General features: G+C 42.6%; 1 protein-coding gene across 4 annotated transcripts in view; it reads right to left on the bottom strand.

Annotated features, from left to right (window-relative positions):
* Window positions 1-16,191, bottom strand: part of FANCI (FA complementation group I) — a 62,992-nt gene that overhangs the window by 1,595 nt on the left and 45,206 nt on the right. For 3 of the 4 annotated variants that reach the window (XM_043489715.1, XM_043489716.1, XM_043489717.1), the window contains exons 24-37: window positions 15,663-15,842; window positions 11,882-12,048; window positions 11,475-11,551; window positions 10,340-10,456; window positions 7,915-7,966; window positions 6,960-7,087; window positions 6,792-6,860; window positions 6,512-6,605; window positions 6,030-6,217; window positions 4,578-4,631; window positions 4,436-4,495; window positions 2,030-2,095; window positions 406-501; window positions 10-117 (exon numbers count right to left, since the gene is read on the bottom strand). In XM_043489715.1, the coding sequence (XP_043345650.1) occupies window positions 10-117; window positions 406-501; window positions 2,030-2,095; window positions 4,436-4,495; window positions 4,578-4,631; window positions 6,030-6,217; window positions 6,512-6,605; window positions 6,792-6,860; window positions 6,960-7,087; window positions 7,915-7,966; window positions 10,340-10,456; window positions 11,475-11,551; window positions 11,882-12,048; window positions 15,663-15,842 (1,456 nt within the window). The remainder of the gene's footprint in view (window positions 1-9; window positions 118-405; window positions 502-2,029; window positions 2,096-4,435; window positions 4,496-4,577; window positions 4,632-6,029; window positions 6,218-6,511; window positions 6,606-6,791; window positions 6,861-6,959; window positions 7,088-7,914; window positions 7,967-10,339; window positions 10,457-11,474; window positions 11,552-11,881; window positions 12,049-15,662; window positions 15,843-16,191) is intronic. The other variant, XM_043489718.1, reaches the window with a different exon arrangement.

Consider the following 16,191-nt stretch of genomic DNA (forward strand, 5'->3'; position numbering starts at 1 on the left):
GGCACTGACCTCTTCATTTTCATCCTCCTCCTCCTGCCGAAGAACCACGTCCAGGACGTTTCCCTTGATCTTGAAGTCTCGTGAGGTGCTAAGCTTTATATGCTTCATCAGGTTCACCTGGGACAGGATTGTAAACACAGGCGCAGTTTCCGACCAGTAAAACCTGCCCAGAGCTGCCTAAGCCATCCCTGATAAACCTTCAGTTGCTAGAGAAGCAAGTAGACACCCACTAGACTTCACATCAGGTTCCCTGTGTCAGTGTTTGGCTTCAGGCCATCAGGTCAGAAATAGCAAAGGATCAAATGTAGTCGACTCCCCCACCCAGTGCAGTTGCATTGCTTCAGTTTGCCAGGTCCCCTCACAGGGTAAGTGGACATCAGTACAAAAATAACAGAATATGCTTACCTTTGACCTCTTAGAAAGGTGGATGAGAAATTTTTCATACTGTTCAATGGCAAAGATGAGATTAGGAATTGGCTTGGTTTCCCGGAGAGCTCTGGCCTACAGGGCAAAGAGAAGACCTAAATTTGGGGTTCAGGAGTGGTAAAGTCCTCTGAAGCTGCCTGTCGCAGAACTGCTCGTGGCTTTGAGGGAAAGATAGTCTGACCTCCAATGAAATGCAGTTTTACTTATACACCAGTCATTGAGATTTTTTTTGACAGTTCAGTTTCATCAAAGGACCTAAAAATGCCAATGAAGATGGCAATTAACCCTTCTACTTGTAATTCCTAAACATGTGTTTTCTAGAGGCTGCTGAGGGAAGGACCATGTGTAGGAATCTGGTTGCCTGACTTAGGATTCTGTAACAATGAGCCCACTCTGCCCTAGCTCTGTTTCCGCTCTAGTCTACAGATGCATTTTCATTGCTGCGATTCTCTCTCCCCTCAACTTGAATTGTAGCTTGTAGATCCTTCCATATATTTCTTATGCATATAGACATGTTTTTATATTTTTTAAACTACAAATGAAGACACTGTTCTCATCTTTTTTTCTTTAACATTATCTTAGAATTCTATATCTGAACATTTAGCTTTGTATTTTTTCATGTCTGCATAGTGTTCTACAGTACAAATATACTATAAAAGCCAGCCAGTGGGCATCTTAGTTTTCCCAATATTTCACTTTTACTTACAACATTACTAGAACTGAATATACACAGGCCTTTACAACTTCTCTCTTCTACAAGTAGAATTGTGGCATTAAAGACTGGTGCGTGTGAACAGTTATTGCCAAATGTTCCCCTTGAGAGAGGACTCAATTCTTACTTTGCCAGCAGTGCCCTGGAGAACCCACTTTCCGGCACCAATCTTTCACATCCTTTAAGAGGCACCTTTTCACTCACTAACTTTTCCTACAATCAGCTCCTTCCCAATGGTTATCCTAAGCTATTTCTATTTTTGAAGAAAGAGCTCAAGATTTCCTGGTACTTCCTGAATAGAGCATATACAGAAGAAAAAGACATTCCATCTGAACAAAGTCCATGAGCTGAGAAGCAGCCATATACAAATAAGCACATTTTCCCCAGCTTTACTGAGATGTAATTCACATACCAACCAGTTTACCCGTTATATTGCATACTTTTGTGTGTGTGTTTCTTTGTGCATTCACAGGGTTGTACAACCATCACCATAATTTACAGCATTTTCACACACCCCACTCCCACAAGAAACCCTATACCCATTTTAGCAGGCACCTTCCCGGTTTCTCTAACATCCCCCTAACCACTCCCACTCCCCAGTTCTAGACAACCACTAATTTCTCTTTTTAGATTTAACTTTTCTGGGCATTTTATATAAATGGATTCATATAACACATAGTCTTTGTCTGATTGGCTTCTTTTACTTAATGTATTTTCAAGGTTCATCAGCAACCATTTTTTATTTTTTTTAGGCTGTACTGCATGGCATGCAGGATCCTAGTTTCATGACCAGGGATCAAACCGGTGCCCCCCTGCAGTGGAAGCGCAGAGTCCCAACCACTGGACCAGCAGGGAACTCTCAGTGGCCATGTCTTGCTGTCAGCGACTTACCATGGCCGTGGGGCCGGCGGCCGTCTTCTTTTCTCCTGTGCATTTGAGGCTCCTACTGTGCTTGTTCTAAAGGACAGCAAACAAGTTCTCTCATTCCTGAAGGTCTTTCTGTAGAGCTACCAGGCTAGTGGTGATTTTCTAATGTGATGATTATAGCGATAATGGGGGAACTCTTAAGGGGACCAAGTCTGGGTGAAGAGATTATCCTGAAGCAGATGCTGGACAATGGGAAACAGTCTGGGACACTTTATAATCCTCAGATATTTTTCTGCTTTTTGTTGTTGCGAGATTTACAGTCTTGCTCTTGGATAGGTCTATCACATGGAAGTGAGGGTAGGACCCACTGTTATTAACACTAGGGCAGCCAAGGGACTTGTGAGCTACAAAAGAACTGTCAAGGTGGGAGTAGGACTAGGTGTTCCCTACTGGGACCTTCGCTAAAAGGGCTGTAGAAAAGACAGGAAGCTGGAGAGGTTGTTCCCAGAGCCATGTGTCTCACATGACAAGTGGTTACAGGCTCCAGAAAGGTTTAAAGGTCATAGAAACACTTTGTTTCCCTATGTTGCAGATAATCAAAATAAAGAGCTCCTGGAGAAAGGAAGAACCAAGAAGGGGACCAAGAAGCACAGGGTTCTGATAAGGCAGGAGAGAACGGACCATGAGTCAGAGACCACCCAAGCGTGAGGTGCACAAACAGGAACCTGCTACCTGAAGGGGCGTGCTGTGCCCTCTAGGAATGACATACCACGCCCCAAGGGACAACTAACAGAGTTAAAAACAGAGGCCTGCAAATGGAGAGAAATTACACTACTACAGCCATGTGAGAGAGGAGGCTTGGTCCACAGGGCATGTTCTGGAAAACAAGAAAATGTAGGGATCCCAGAGATGCTGGTGTGAAGAAACTTATTTTTGGCCCTGGAAGGCAGGGTAGAGGGCGAATACTTTGTAGGGGAGGGGCAGAGAGCAGCACAGGTAGAACTTGTGACCAAATGGGAAGTGAGCCATCTTCCTAAAAGTTGTACCCCAGAAAGGACCTTGTTGAAACTCCCTAAATCAATCCCAGTTACGGCCTGTTTCTGCTGATTCAGGCAGGACTAAAACTAGGGGAAGAGAAGTATCTTTTAAAGGTATACAGTCCTGAGCAGGATGCTAAGCTAAGGGTTTTGGAGCAATGGCTTTCACTGCTTTCCTCTCACTGAGATCCAAAGCTATGGGAAAAAAGAAGGGGCTAAAAGAGAATAAGCAGCTCTTTGAAAGATGTGGCAAATGCAATCCATATTTCTAGATAAAAGTTGGAGAGAGTTAATGGAACCATGGGCTCTTGGCTCATTAAGCACATCTCACAAAGACAAAAAGTGCCTGTGGATCAGCTGACTTGTCAAATAAGGCTTTAAGTCAAACACAGATCCAGAAGGGGAGAAATATCCAAGGAGGAATACATCAACCAGTTTTTGTGTAATGTAGAAAAAAAGATAGTCTAGAAGGTGCCTAGTGATAAGCAGAAGAAAAGCTTGAGAATGGGTCAAACACAAAACCCCAAACCTCCCAGCATTTTACATGTCAGTGAGTATCAAATATGGTTCCAGAGCAGGGGCTGGCCAACTACAACCAAGAGGCCAAATCCAGCTCACCGCTTGTTTTTCAAAAGTTTCACTGAACACAGCCAAGCTCATTCATTGTATATTGACTATGGCTGCTTTTATTCTACAACGGCAAAGTTTAGTTGTGACAGTGACTCTATGGCCTACAAAACCTAAAGCATTTACCATTTGGCCCTTTGCAGAAAGTTTGCTGACCACTGTCATGGAGTCAAAGAACCTGGTTCGAACCTCAGCTTTGCCCCCTTTTTTGGCTGTACCACATGGCACGTGGGATATTAGTTCCCCAACCAGTGATCACACCCACGCCCCCTAAATCAGAAGCTCGGAATCTTAACCTATCTGTTTTTGGTCTTATGTCTGACAGCTTGGGAAATGATGCTCTAAGGTCCTGTTCATTTTATTGGAACAATTTAGAGAATACCTGCCTGGTGTTGTGTTAGGCACTTTCCACAAGTCACCTCATTTATCCTCACTATGCCTGCCACTACTTCACTCACATTCCCAAAGGAGTGGGTTTGGAATCACCCAGAAATAAACCAAGTCACTGAGCCTAAGGATGCTTGTTTCTCCTCTGCTCCAAGTGCAACCATACCAAACGCTTTTTCTCTCTAAATCAATTTTTTTTTTTTTTAAAGATCTTCCTGCTGCAAAGACTTCAAGCCTTGGCGTGTCCTCAGATGGACACCTCTGGCTTATTTTAAGTAGAAGAAACTTTATATACACTCAGCTCAGGTGAGTGAGCAGTCCCCTGGGAATATAAGGAGTCCTTTCTCACTTGAAGATACATCGTGATACAATCACTTACCTGTACATAAGAAATAAACGAATAGCATAGAGGGGTCAGATGTGAACCAGACAGCTTCACCTGCAGCAAAGGAGAAAGAAATCAATGTAACTGTAGGAATAAGATGCTTTCCCCATTCCTAGGAAAGGCATTCTCAACTCACCAGTTTTTCCATATTTTTTGGAATTCCTGTGGAGCGCTGATACACCTGGAGATACTAACAAAAGAATCCAAGATTTAGTATTAGGCAAAGGCAGGACACCCATTTCTCTCAAAGGTTTCATAAAGTCTAGGGAAAAGTGTTGGAATCTTGCATGCACGCATGCTCGGTCATGGCCAACTCTGCGACCCTATGGACTGTCATGTGCCAGGCTCCTCCGTCCATGGGATTTCCCAGGCAAGAGTACTGGAGTGGGTTGCCATTACATACTCCGGGGGACACTTTCCAACCCAGGGATTGAACCCGCATCTCATGTTTCCTGCACTGGCAGGCAGATTCTTTATCACTGAGCCACCTGGGAATCCAGATTTAGTATGCTATTCCTATATAGATGTCCCATGAAACTATAGGTAGTGATGCAGCAAGCACATGGTGTATGACTATTGCTCTGGCTGGAGAGAGAAAAGAAAATAAGCTACCCAGATTCATGGAGAATCTTAGACTCCAGGCTTCCTTTTTTCCCTCCCCTAAGCTCCAAAGCTTCCCAGATAGGAGGCAATGAAAGATTTCTGTTTCTGACTTGTTCCATTTATTGCTTCAAAAATCCTTCAGGGTGATAGTCCCTGCATCTAGAAAGCCAATGATCTTGCTGTTTTTCCTTTAGAAAAAGCCAATAAGATTATAGAGGTTCTCAGTACTTCGACCACAGAAGCCAGTTAGCCACATGCTATAGCCAGAGCTGCACCTTCTCAGAAATGGCAGTGCTGCTGTTTGGGTATATGGTGTGAGGCAGTCCACCATCTTTCTTGAGTTGTCTGTGCCTTCCTAAGTAATATGGGTCATTGCTAGAATCGGAACTAAATTATGTAGTTCCAACCACTCTTGAATGTCTGCTGAGAATCAAAATACTGCAAATATAAAGTTTCTTGTTAACGGATACTAAGAAGCATTAACTTACACTCAGGGCAAGTATACCTTGTATTTTCAAAAAATAAACTTATTCCCTACTCATATACCTGACCTGTGAGGCATTTAACACCTACTTGTTAAAGGACAAACACCTTTTCGGTGTCCAGACTGGTCTGAAATTGTCTAATTTTTTGTGTAATTGGAATCAGATTAAATTCTCTAGCTAAAGTTTAGACTTGAGTCTTAGAAGGTGTTTGAAAAGGCATTTACACTCAATCATTTACATTCAATCAAGAGGTATTTACATTCATTATACTCAATCATGTGAACGACATACTCATATGCTAAAGAAATACGGAGCTCTAAAAACAGATTTAGAATTATGCTTCCACTGTTATTCCCAGGCCTGTGGAGTCAGCTGCCATCTACGGGTCACACTGTGACTTGCAGAGACGTGGACACGGACTCCGCACTGGCGTGTGCACCACCAGGAGCACGGTCCCGGCTGGGGGGGGCAGAGTGACGGTGACCGACTCCGATACTCACATATTTGACCAGTGCCGTGAGAGTGGTGTACATTTTGCAAAGGTCCTTTAACAAGGTGTCCACACAGCTGCCTGATGGCAGGGCTGTCTGCACCAGCTCGTGGAAAAATGTGAGCAGAGTTCCCAACTGTATGATGGTGACTTTCTCCATGGGACGGTTTGTTAGGGCTGCCTGAGAAGAGGCCTCTTCTGAAAGGAAATGAAGTTTTAGCACATTCAAACCCAATTCACCTTATTTTCTAGTTCAAGTCAAAGAGATTTAGAAACCAACTAAACATCATTAACTAGGAAGTCTGGATGCAGAATACATTAATAATTATGCTGTCATAAGCCACACTACCGTCTACTTTCATTACTTTGGAAATCTAGCACAAACGAACAGACAGAGCCCAGGGGCTCTGCCTTTATGTTTTCTCCAGTTCAGATTTTAGTTGACTTGGCTTTGATCACAATTCCTGGAACCTCTCCCTCAACTCGTGTTACCTGGTATGATTTTTTGATTCGCTTGTCCCTTAAGCTTGGTGATCAGCCAGTCCACTTCTTCTAGGACCTTCTCAGCTTTACTCAGAACAAGCAGCTGTGAAAGAAAAAAAACGCCTGACATGGCTCACTACACACAGCTGCTGGTGTAACATGATAGCCACGGCCCCCTGTGGGTGGGTTACAGGCCTCAGGACTTGAGCCACTGTAATTCACTCCTCACAGGGAATAAAATGGAAGGGATGACAAGGCTATTTCCCAAGTGTCAGGGATCAACACTTACACAGACAGTAGGGGCAGCTGTTTTCAAATTCACCAATGCAAAGTGGTTTGTTTTCTCCACTTCTACATCCTGGGCACGGAAAGAGAGGTGAGATGTAATGACAGTAAGGCTGTTCCCCTGGCCTCTGCTCCCAACTCGGGGCACCGTACTGAAGGCTCACAACAGTACCTCGTCTAGGTCTCCAAGATGTCCATGGATATCCTGGGACAAGTCACGCAGCAGACTAACAGGACTCTTACACGAAACATGGAGGCTGAAGAGCAAACTCAGCATGCCCTTGGAGAAGGAGGCATCCTCTAGAAGTAGAAAGGAAAGAAAATTCAGTTATAATCCCAGTCAGTCCTGTAGCAGGTGGGTGCCTAACTGGAATGCTAGCCTGTCATGTTTCAGGCACAACATCCCCATGCTGCACACACTCCAACCCAGGCAGCTGGCCCACAAAGGTACCCTTCGACCCACGGGTGCAAGTGATGGGGATGTTTCCCATTTATTAGTCACTATCATCACACAGCTAGCATACAGGTCAAGAAATATGAGCACCCCAGGACACCCCTCACCCCACCAAGGAAGCTGTCATTCTGCCTTGTAACCTCACAGCGAGTTTTGTCTGATTTTGGACTTGATCTAGTAGAATCACAGAGTGAGTACTCTTTTGTGTCTGTCGTCTATTGAACGTTCTGTACGCCAGACCCTCCACGTCATGTGTCAGCGGGGTCTGTTCATCCTCACTGCTGCAGGGTCCCACCGTGTGCATACAGCACAACCCCTTGATCCATTCTACTGCTGACAAACGTTTGGGTTTGGTGTTGCCTGTTAGAACGGTGCTGCTGTGAGAATTTTCCCACCTGTTTTTGCTAGGAGTGGAACTGCTTGATTGTAAGCCTACGTTTAATTTTAGTAGTTAAGTATTGCTAAACAGTTTTCCAGAGTGGTTTTACCAACTGACACCTCCAGCAGCAGTGAATGAGAGGCTCAACTGCACTATATTCTTACCAACCCTTGGGACTGGTTTATGTGTATTTCTTCCTTTTGGCTACTCTGGTGAATGTGTAATTTTCTAAATGTTGTTTGGTGGTGATGATTTTATATAAAGCCGAAAAAGGAAATATGGCAGGAAACTTACCCCAACTGTTTTCCTTGCAAATCTTAGATGTCCAGGATAACATCTGCACAAACTAGAGATCATTCAGATATTATAGAAACATTCAAAAGACAGACCTAGGTGCTTTCAGACTAAAAGAGCTCTAGTCCTTTCCAAGTCTAAGCAAATCACCTGCTAAAACATGTGCCTGGATCTAAAGTGGTACTCTACTAAAAAATAGCATAAAAATAAGTCCAAACTTATGAGAATAATTACTGATTCTTTTCTTAAATATAGCCTATGACTCAATTCTCAAATGTTCTCATTAAGGGCCAAAGGTCCTGGGATCTGGGCTGTTATTTGAGCTTCCTTGGCCACTCCCACCACGGTCTGGGGCCAAAGTGCCCTTCTTCCTCTTCCCATGCCCAGCACTCTCTGCATCTGAGACATCTTTTAAGGATAGTAAGCTAACAGAGGCATAGGAGAGTAAGATCCTGGCCACAGTGACAGTCAAATTAGCCTTTAGGAACCAAAAGGCCACAGGAGGTTAAAAGGGAGCAGGGAGAAAAAAGAAAAGGGGCAAAAAAAAAAAAGTTGGGGACGCTTAAGGCCTTGGACTAGTAGGTCGTGTTTTGCTAGACACACATTCAGCTTTTTGCTTCAGCAGTTGTTTGGGATAGGCTTCTAGCCACCAAGACACTGAAATGCAGTGCTGTTTAAAGGTAAAATGACCAGTAAGAATTCAGGTTTTGATCTGTCAGGGAAAAAGATAACTTCAGAGGCTAAATGAAAATTCTCTGTGAACTGATATAAAAGTATTTCCCAGAATACAGTGATTACTGTAGAATACAGATGTCCAGAATACAGTGTTAAATGTAATAAATAAATAGAGCAGGATGTTGAACAGGCTTTTGTGTGAAGAGGGCAGGGTTAGGCATAAGAAGCTATATTCATATGGCTGTACAGGAAGAAAAGAACTCTTTACACAAGAAACTAAAAGGTATTTACTTGCTGGGGGAGAAGAGCTGAACAGATGGAGGACACGGACAGAAAGGTGACAATCTCCTGCAAATCTTTTTATAATGTCTGGTTTTCAAATCAAAGAACTTTATTACCCATTCAAAGTAAAATTAAAAAATTTTAGACACACTACCCAAAATTATGAGGGGGTGGTAAAATTTTAAAAATTTCTTCTTTGTGTTAGCCTTTCCAAATCTATTTTTCTTCAAATATCCCCATGTTCCAATTCCCTGTGTTTCTTTCCTAGTCTTGGGCTCCTTGCAGCAAAAGTAGCAACATGAAGGAATGAAGCTGAAAGTAAAGTAGGAATGCATTGTTCCAATCTAGGATGAAATAAGTAGCAATGGGGATTTTCTTTGGGCTGCCTGGAACTAGGACAAGAGGAAAATCAAGTCTGCTTTTTCAGTACTCAAATGTCATAACATACTAGGCTGTAGTCTGGTTAGCTCCTCCTAAAAGCAAGGGCTTACACAAGGAGGCCTGCACCTCAGCACTCTCAACTGGTCTCCCCACAGGTCAGGAAGTAGAAGTGGGAGGACCACATAGCCCTAGGCTCTCAAGGACTCTCTTTATCATCCTTTAGGGAAATTACTCCTGAATGGAACAGACCCACAGAATATGGCACTTCTCTTATTTCACATATATATGGGTACACATATTCTTCGTGTATATGTGCAGACCCAAGCACATATACCTAAAATCTATCTGGGTAGAACGGATTCTATTTTAGGACTATAATCATGCTTTCTGACTTATCACCGTTTGTTGAATATCCCCCAAACTCAGAATCAGCTAATTTTGATGAGAAAGTTAACTGCTGAATGTCAGCTACCTTGATAATAACATACTTTCATCTTAGAAAACACCAAAGGGGAGGGGGTAGGGAAACACAAGAAGGTTGAAGGCCCCACAGATAAAAAACTTTTTTTTTTTTACAGTGCTTACTGTTTACCCTTGACAGTGGCCAAATAAACAAAAACAGTAACTACGTCATGGTAGAAACACTATGTGTGTGTGGGGTGGGTACATCTTACAAATCTTATATTAATTCAGGAGCATAATGATACATGATTTTAAATAAGCCAGATTTCATTTTTATCATAACTGGCACTTCCTTATACATAAGTATTAAGGTTTACTTCTAAAAGTTCTATCTGTATTTTATTTATTTATAATATGCATATTATTCAAAACCAAATTATTTAATTTTTATGGGTTGATGATATGATTTAGGATAAGTCTCTCCTGTCAGATCAATCTTTTTCATAATTTCCAGAAGTGTTTGCTTATGTTTCTTCTTTCCAATAAATTGCATCACTCTGTCTAGTTCAAAATAAATAAATAAATAAATAAGCCAGATTTCAGGAGGACATTTAGCTGTACACTGTCAGATGTAGTACTCCTGGCCTTCTGGGGGATGCAAAGTGGGACTGATTGATGCTCATACCTCAGCAGAGATGGGCTTCAGCAGCTTGGACAAGCTGGTGAGAACAGTGACCAGAAGCAAGGCTTCTTTGCTCTTAAAGTCTTCCTCTTGGCTGCTAAGTAAATTCAACAAGGACCTCTGAGAAAAGATACACAGAAACATTAGCAGACATGATACTAGCAAAGAGAAGAGACATCTAGCCAGAGATTCCTAAGGCTGGGACAGAAATGACTCAAAAATACCAAAAATCCAAGAGGATAAAATCTGGAAATAAGACCTGGATTGAGCAGGTAGTTTCCTACCCTGTTTGTGATCAGACATCTGAGTGTTCTTTTGAGAGCTATGGACTCCTTCTCCTCCAAACCCCTGCCACATATACATTAGGAATGAACTGTGCACCCAGTTTTGTTTATTTTAGGCTGCACCACACAGCTTGTGGGACCTTAGCTCCCTGACAAGGGACAGATCACGGGCCCAGTGTAAGTGCTGTGTCCCAACCGCTGATCGCCACAGTGTTCCAGTGCACCCAGGCCTGGGTGGCTCACCACCTCCTGAGGCCCACTCACTCACCTGAGGGCTAGACAGACCCCAACACTGGCGTTCCCTACACACCTTCCGTTTCCCTTTTCTCTGTTTCTCTCTCACCACCCAGAACACTGTCTTTGGTCTGTCAGTCCCTCCCCACTACAGCGTAAGCTCTGTGAGGGTAGGGTTGTGTCTCTTATTCCTTGTTATATCTTCAGCGCCTGGACAGTTTCTGGCATGTGATATGAACTTTAACATTATTAAAGAAATCCTCTGGGATAAAAGCTCCTGATACGTGACAACTAGTGGTTAGAACCATATGACAGACAAAGCCAAGTTACTCCCTGCAGGAGTGGGCTCCTGGCAAGCTCTTTGTATAATATCAGCTCAAACAGTGACTCTTAGAGGCAATGAATGCTGCAGATTGGGGTGGCTTGACACACATCCTTCCTGGAATGCTTTTAAACGCATTATCTTTCACTCTCAGAGCTGTGTCAAGTTGCTTGAATGACAACCCAGAAAAAATTGCTGTCCTACTTGCGGACGGTCTGCCTGTTCCCACCAGCTGGCCTGGCTAACGGTCCCTTTCTGAGGACCCTCACAAAGCACAGCAGTCTCCTAGGCTTCTCACCTGGAACTGCCGGATCTGGAAAGCTGCTCTCTCAGAGACACTGACTTCCTCCTCCTCTTCCTCCTTATCTGTAGCATCTAGGAAAGGAAAAGAACACTATCTGCTTTGAAAGGGGCTTGGCTTTTTTCTTTGCCAAGCTAAAATTTTAGGAAGCCAAAAGTCTGGAGGCAGCTTTAATTATATTCCTAACATTCTGCAGCTTCTTAAGGCTATATTCAGTTTCTCAGTCCCATCTGTGGTTAAGTGGAATCCAGTAAGTGCCAGTTCTGAATCCACTAGGTGTCACTCCTTAGCCACACTGGGACTCTTCGCAGGTGTCCTCTGCTAGGCTAACAACTGGAATCGAGAGGTTTGGTTGAGAGAGAGAAACTCAGATCGAGCCAAGTTATCAAAACTGAAATGCCCACCCAGAGCCTTGAGAAACTGATGGCACTTGGGCTGGTAGAACTGCTGCACGGCACTGAGTATCTTCTGCAAGCCCTCTAAGCACAGCAGCGAGATGTTCTTTCCTTTCTCTTTCTTCCCCAACTCTTCCACTGAGGTAGGGATTGAAGTGTATCTCCAAAGCAAGACCCTGGGGAAAAGTGATTTTATTTTCAAAGTCAAGTTCACTGAGATACAATTTCCATACAGTAAAATTCCCATCCTGTAAATGTATGGCTCTGCTGACTCACTTCCATAGTCGTGTACTCACTCCCCTCAATCTAGACATTTCCATCACCCCAAAAGTTCTCATGTGCTCCTTTGCGGTCAGTTCTCTTTGATTTCCCAGGCAACCACTGATCTGTTTCCTGTCCTGGTGGTTTTACAGTTTACAAACTATCATATAAAAATGGTATCATTCATTATGTAGCTTTTAGAGTCTGGCTTTGCTAACAGCATATGGTTTTGAGATTCACCTTTGTTGTTGCACGTACTGGTAGCTTGTTGCATTTTACTGCTGAGTAGTATTCCAGGGTATGAATGTACCACAGCTTGCATATTCACCGATTTATCATCTTTAGGTTGTTTCCAGATTTTGCTATTACAGATAAAACTACTATATACAAATTTTTATAAGAACATCTGCTTTCATTTCTTTTGGGTAAATACCTAAGAGTGGAATGGGTATATCGTAAGATAGGTGTGTGCTTAATTTTTTAAGAAATTGCCAAATTATTTTCCAAAGTGGCTGCACCATTTTACATTTACGTCAACAGTGTATAAGAGTTTAAATTCTGGGCGTCCCTGGAGGCTCAGTGGTAAAGAATCCACCTACCAATCAGGAGACACGGGTTTGATCCCTGATCTTAGAAGATTCTACATACAGTGGAGCAACTAATTACTTGAGCCTGTGCTCTAGAGCCCAGGAGCTGCAACTACTGAAGCCCGTGGCTCAAGAGCCCGCGCTCTGCAACATGAGAAGCCTGTGCGCCGCAACTAGAGTAGCCCCCGCTCACTCCAACTGGAGAAAAGGCCGCACAGCAAGAAGACCCAGGGTAGCCAAAAGTAAATACATAAATGAATATTAAGAAACCAAAAAAACATGGAGTTTAAATTCTTCCACATCCACGACAACACTTTGGTATAGTCAATCTAAACTTTTAGGCATTTTATTATTTTTTATTTTTTTTTCTAGGCATTTTAATAGGTGTTTACACCGAGGAAACCAGAATTAAGAGAGACACGTGTACCCCAATGTTCATCGCAGCACTGTTTACAATAGCCAGAACATGGAAGCAACCTAGATGTCCACTGGCAGACAAATGGATAAGAAAGCTGTGGTACCATATACACAATGGAATATTATTCAGCTATTAAAAAGAATGCATTTGAATCAGTTCTAATGAGGTGGATGAAACTGGAGCGAAGTAAGTCAGAAAGAAAAACACCAATACAGTTAATTAATGCATATATATGGAATTTAAAAAGATGGTAACGGTGACCCTATATGAGACTGCAAAAGAGACACAGATATAAAGAACAGACTTGAACTCTGTGGGAGAAGGCGAGGGTGGGATGATTTGAGAGAATAGCATTGAATCATGTATATTATCATATGTGAAATAGATCGTCAGTCCAGGTTCAATGCATGAGACAGGGTGCTCAGGGCTGGTGCACTGGGATGACCCTGAGGGATGGGATGGGGAGGGAGGTGGGGGGTGGTTCAGGATGGGGAACACATGTACTCCCATGGCTGATTCATGTGAATATATGGCAAAAACCACCACAATATTGTAAAGTAATTAGCCTCCAATTAAAATAAATAAATAAATTTTAAAAAGAAAAAAAAATAGGTATTTAGCGATATCTCATTGTGATTTTAATTTGCATTAACCTAGGGCTGCAGTCTGTGGGGTCGCGAAGAGTCAGACACGACTGAGCGACTTCATTTTCACTTTTAATTTTCATGCATTGGAGAAGGAAATGGCAACCCACTCCAGTGTTCTTGCCTGGAGAATCCCAGGGACAGCAGAGCCTGGTGGGCTGCCGTCTATGGGGTCACACAGAATTGGACACGACTGACGCGACTTAGCAGCAGCAGCAGCAGTGACTAATTATGTTGATCATCCTTTCGTGTTCTTATTTGCCTCCTATACATCTTATTTGGTAAAGCGTCTGTTAAAACACTTTATCCATTTTCTCAATTTGATTGTTTTCTTAAAAAGTTTGAGAGTTCTTCATATACTCTGGTTACCAGTCCATCATCAGACACGTGTTTTGCAAATATTTCCTATTAATTCGTGGCTTGTCTTCTAATTTCCTTAGGAGTGTTTTTCAAGGAACAGAGTTAAATTTTTTAAAAATATTGATTGTGCTTCTGGTATTATACCTAGGAAATTTTTTACCTAAAACAAGGTTGCAAAGGTTTTTCTGTCTTTTAGATGTTTTACAATATTTGGTTTTACACTTATGCCTCTGATTCATTTCAAGTCAATATTTTGTTATAACATGAGAAATGGATCAAGGTTCATTTTTTTTCACATCAGTTCAGTTCTCAGTCATGTCTGACTCTTTTCGACCCCATGGACTGCAGCATGCCAGGCTTCCCTGTCCATTACCAACTCCCAGAGCTTGCTCAGACTGATATCCGTTGAGTTGGTGATGCCATCCAAACATCACATCCTCTGTCTTCCCCTTCTCCTCCTGCCTTCAATCTTTCCCAGCATCAGGGTCTTTTCAAGTGAGTCAGTTCTTCACATCAGATGGCCAAAGTATTGGAATTTCAGCTTCAGCATCAGTCCTTCCAAAGAATATTCAGGGCTGATTTCCTGTAGGATGGACTGGTTTGATCTCCTTGCAGTCCAAAGGACTCTCAAGAGTCTTCTTCAACACATCAATTGATTCTAAAGCATCAATTCTTTGGCACTCAGCTTTCTTTATAGCCCAACTCTCACATCCATACATGACTACTGGAAAAAAACCGTAGCTTTGACTAGACAGACCTTTGTTGGCATGTCATGTCTCTGCTTTTTAATATGCTGTTTAGGTTGGGCATAGCTTTTCTTCCAAAGAGCAAGCGTCTTTTAATTTCATTTTTTCACATATTCCTGTACAATTGTTCCAGAAACATTTGTTTGAAAAGACTTTTCTTTCTTCATTCCATTATCTTGGTACCTTTGTCAAAAGTCCAAAGACCATACTTGTGTGGATCAGTTCTGAACCATCTATTTCTGTTCCACTGATTCTGGCAATACCTCACTATCTTAAATACTTATTAATGTTCTATAAATATTGTTAAGTCAAGCTGGATGATAGTGTTGTTCGAGTCTTCCACATCCTTCCCGATTTTCTATCTAATTCTACTGATTACTGAGAAAGGTAGATTTGTGTATTTCTCCTTCAGTATTACCGTTTTTGCCTTAAGTATTTTGAAGCTGTTATTAGGTGCTATTAGGTAGGTACATATACATTTAAAACTGTTCTGTCTGCTTGATGAATTATTTAGTCATTATGTAATATCCCTTTTTATTCCTGGTATTAGAATAACATTTTATATGTGGCCAACAATCCACACCAAAACAGGACTAGGAAAAAACCCCAACATAGTGAGTGACTGCACTTCCACCTTTGGGTATGCCCGACTTCAAACCACCTTACTCCCCACCCAACTTCAAACCACCTTCCTCTCCCCAACCCCCTTGCCGATCTCCTCTCTTGGAGATGCCACGGCAAGTGGAACAGGTCCTAAGGGTGCGTGGGGCTTACCGAGTTATGTCACAGAGGCTCTGAAAGACCTTCTCTGGGTTCTGGCCATCGGGGCCACTCACATGCCCTGTTTCCTTTAGCTGCTGGACCTTCTGCAGAGCTACGTTCACTGCGTAGCGCATGAACTCATTGCTGGACCTCAGAACAGACAGGCTCTCTTCATGACTCTGGGTACTGTCCCTAGACAGGAAAAAAGAGACAGAAAGATTCCCCTGCTTCTGGGACCTGAAATTACGTTTTCTAGGGACAGTTCACAATAGCACCCAGCCAGCTCTAAAGACAGACTTGAGGCAGCCCACGCCAGAGTCACTGCCGAGGCTGTCTTTCTACAAATATTATTCTCAGTGTTACCTCCCTTTCTCCCCCTTCCCCCAATCCTTTAACTTTGATGAAATTTAAAGGTCAGTCTTAGTTAACTTCCTTTAATGTTTTTTTTGTTGTTCCTTTTTTTTTAAATTCAGGCTTTTCTTTCCCCTTTTCATGCTACTTAGGTTGATTTCTTGGAATCCATCCTATCTTTTCATCCACT

Source organism: Cervus canadensis, chromosome 17 (assembly GCF_019320065.1).
Source record: "Cervus canadensis isolate Bull #8, Minnesota chromosome 17, ASM1932006v1, whole genome shotgun sequence".
In the NCBI taxonomy this organism is placed as follows: domain Eukaryota; kingdom Metazoa; phylum Chordata; class Mammalia; order Artiodactyla; family Cervidae; genus Cervus; species Cervus canadensis.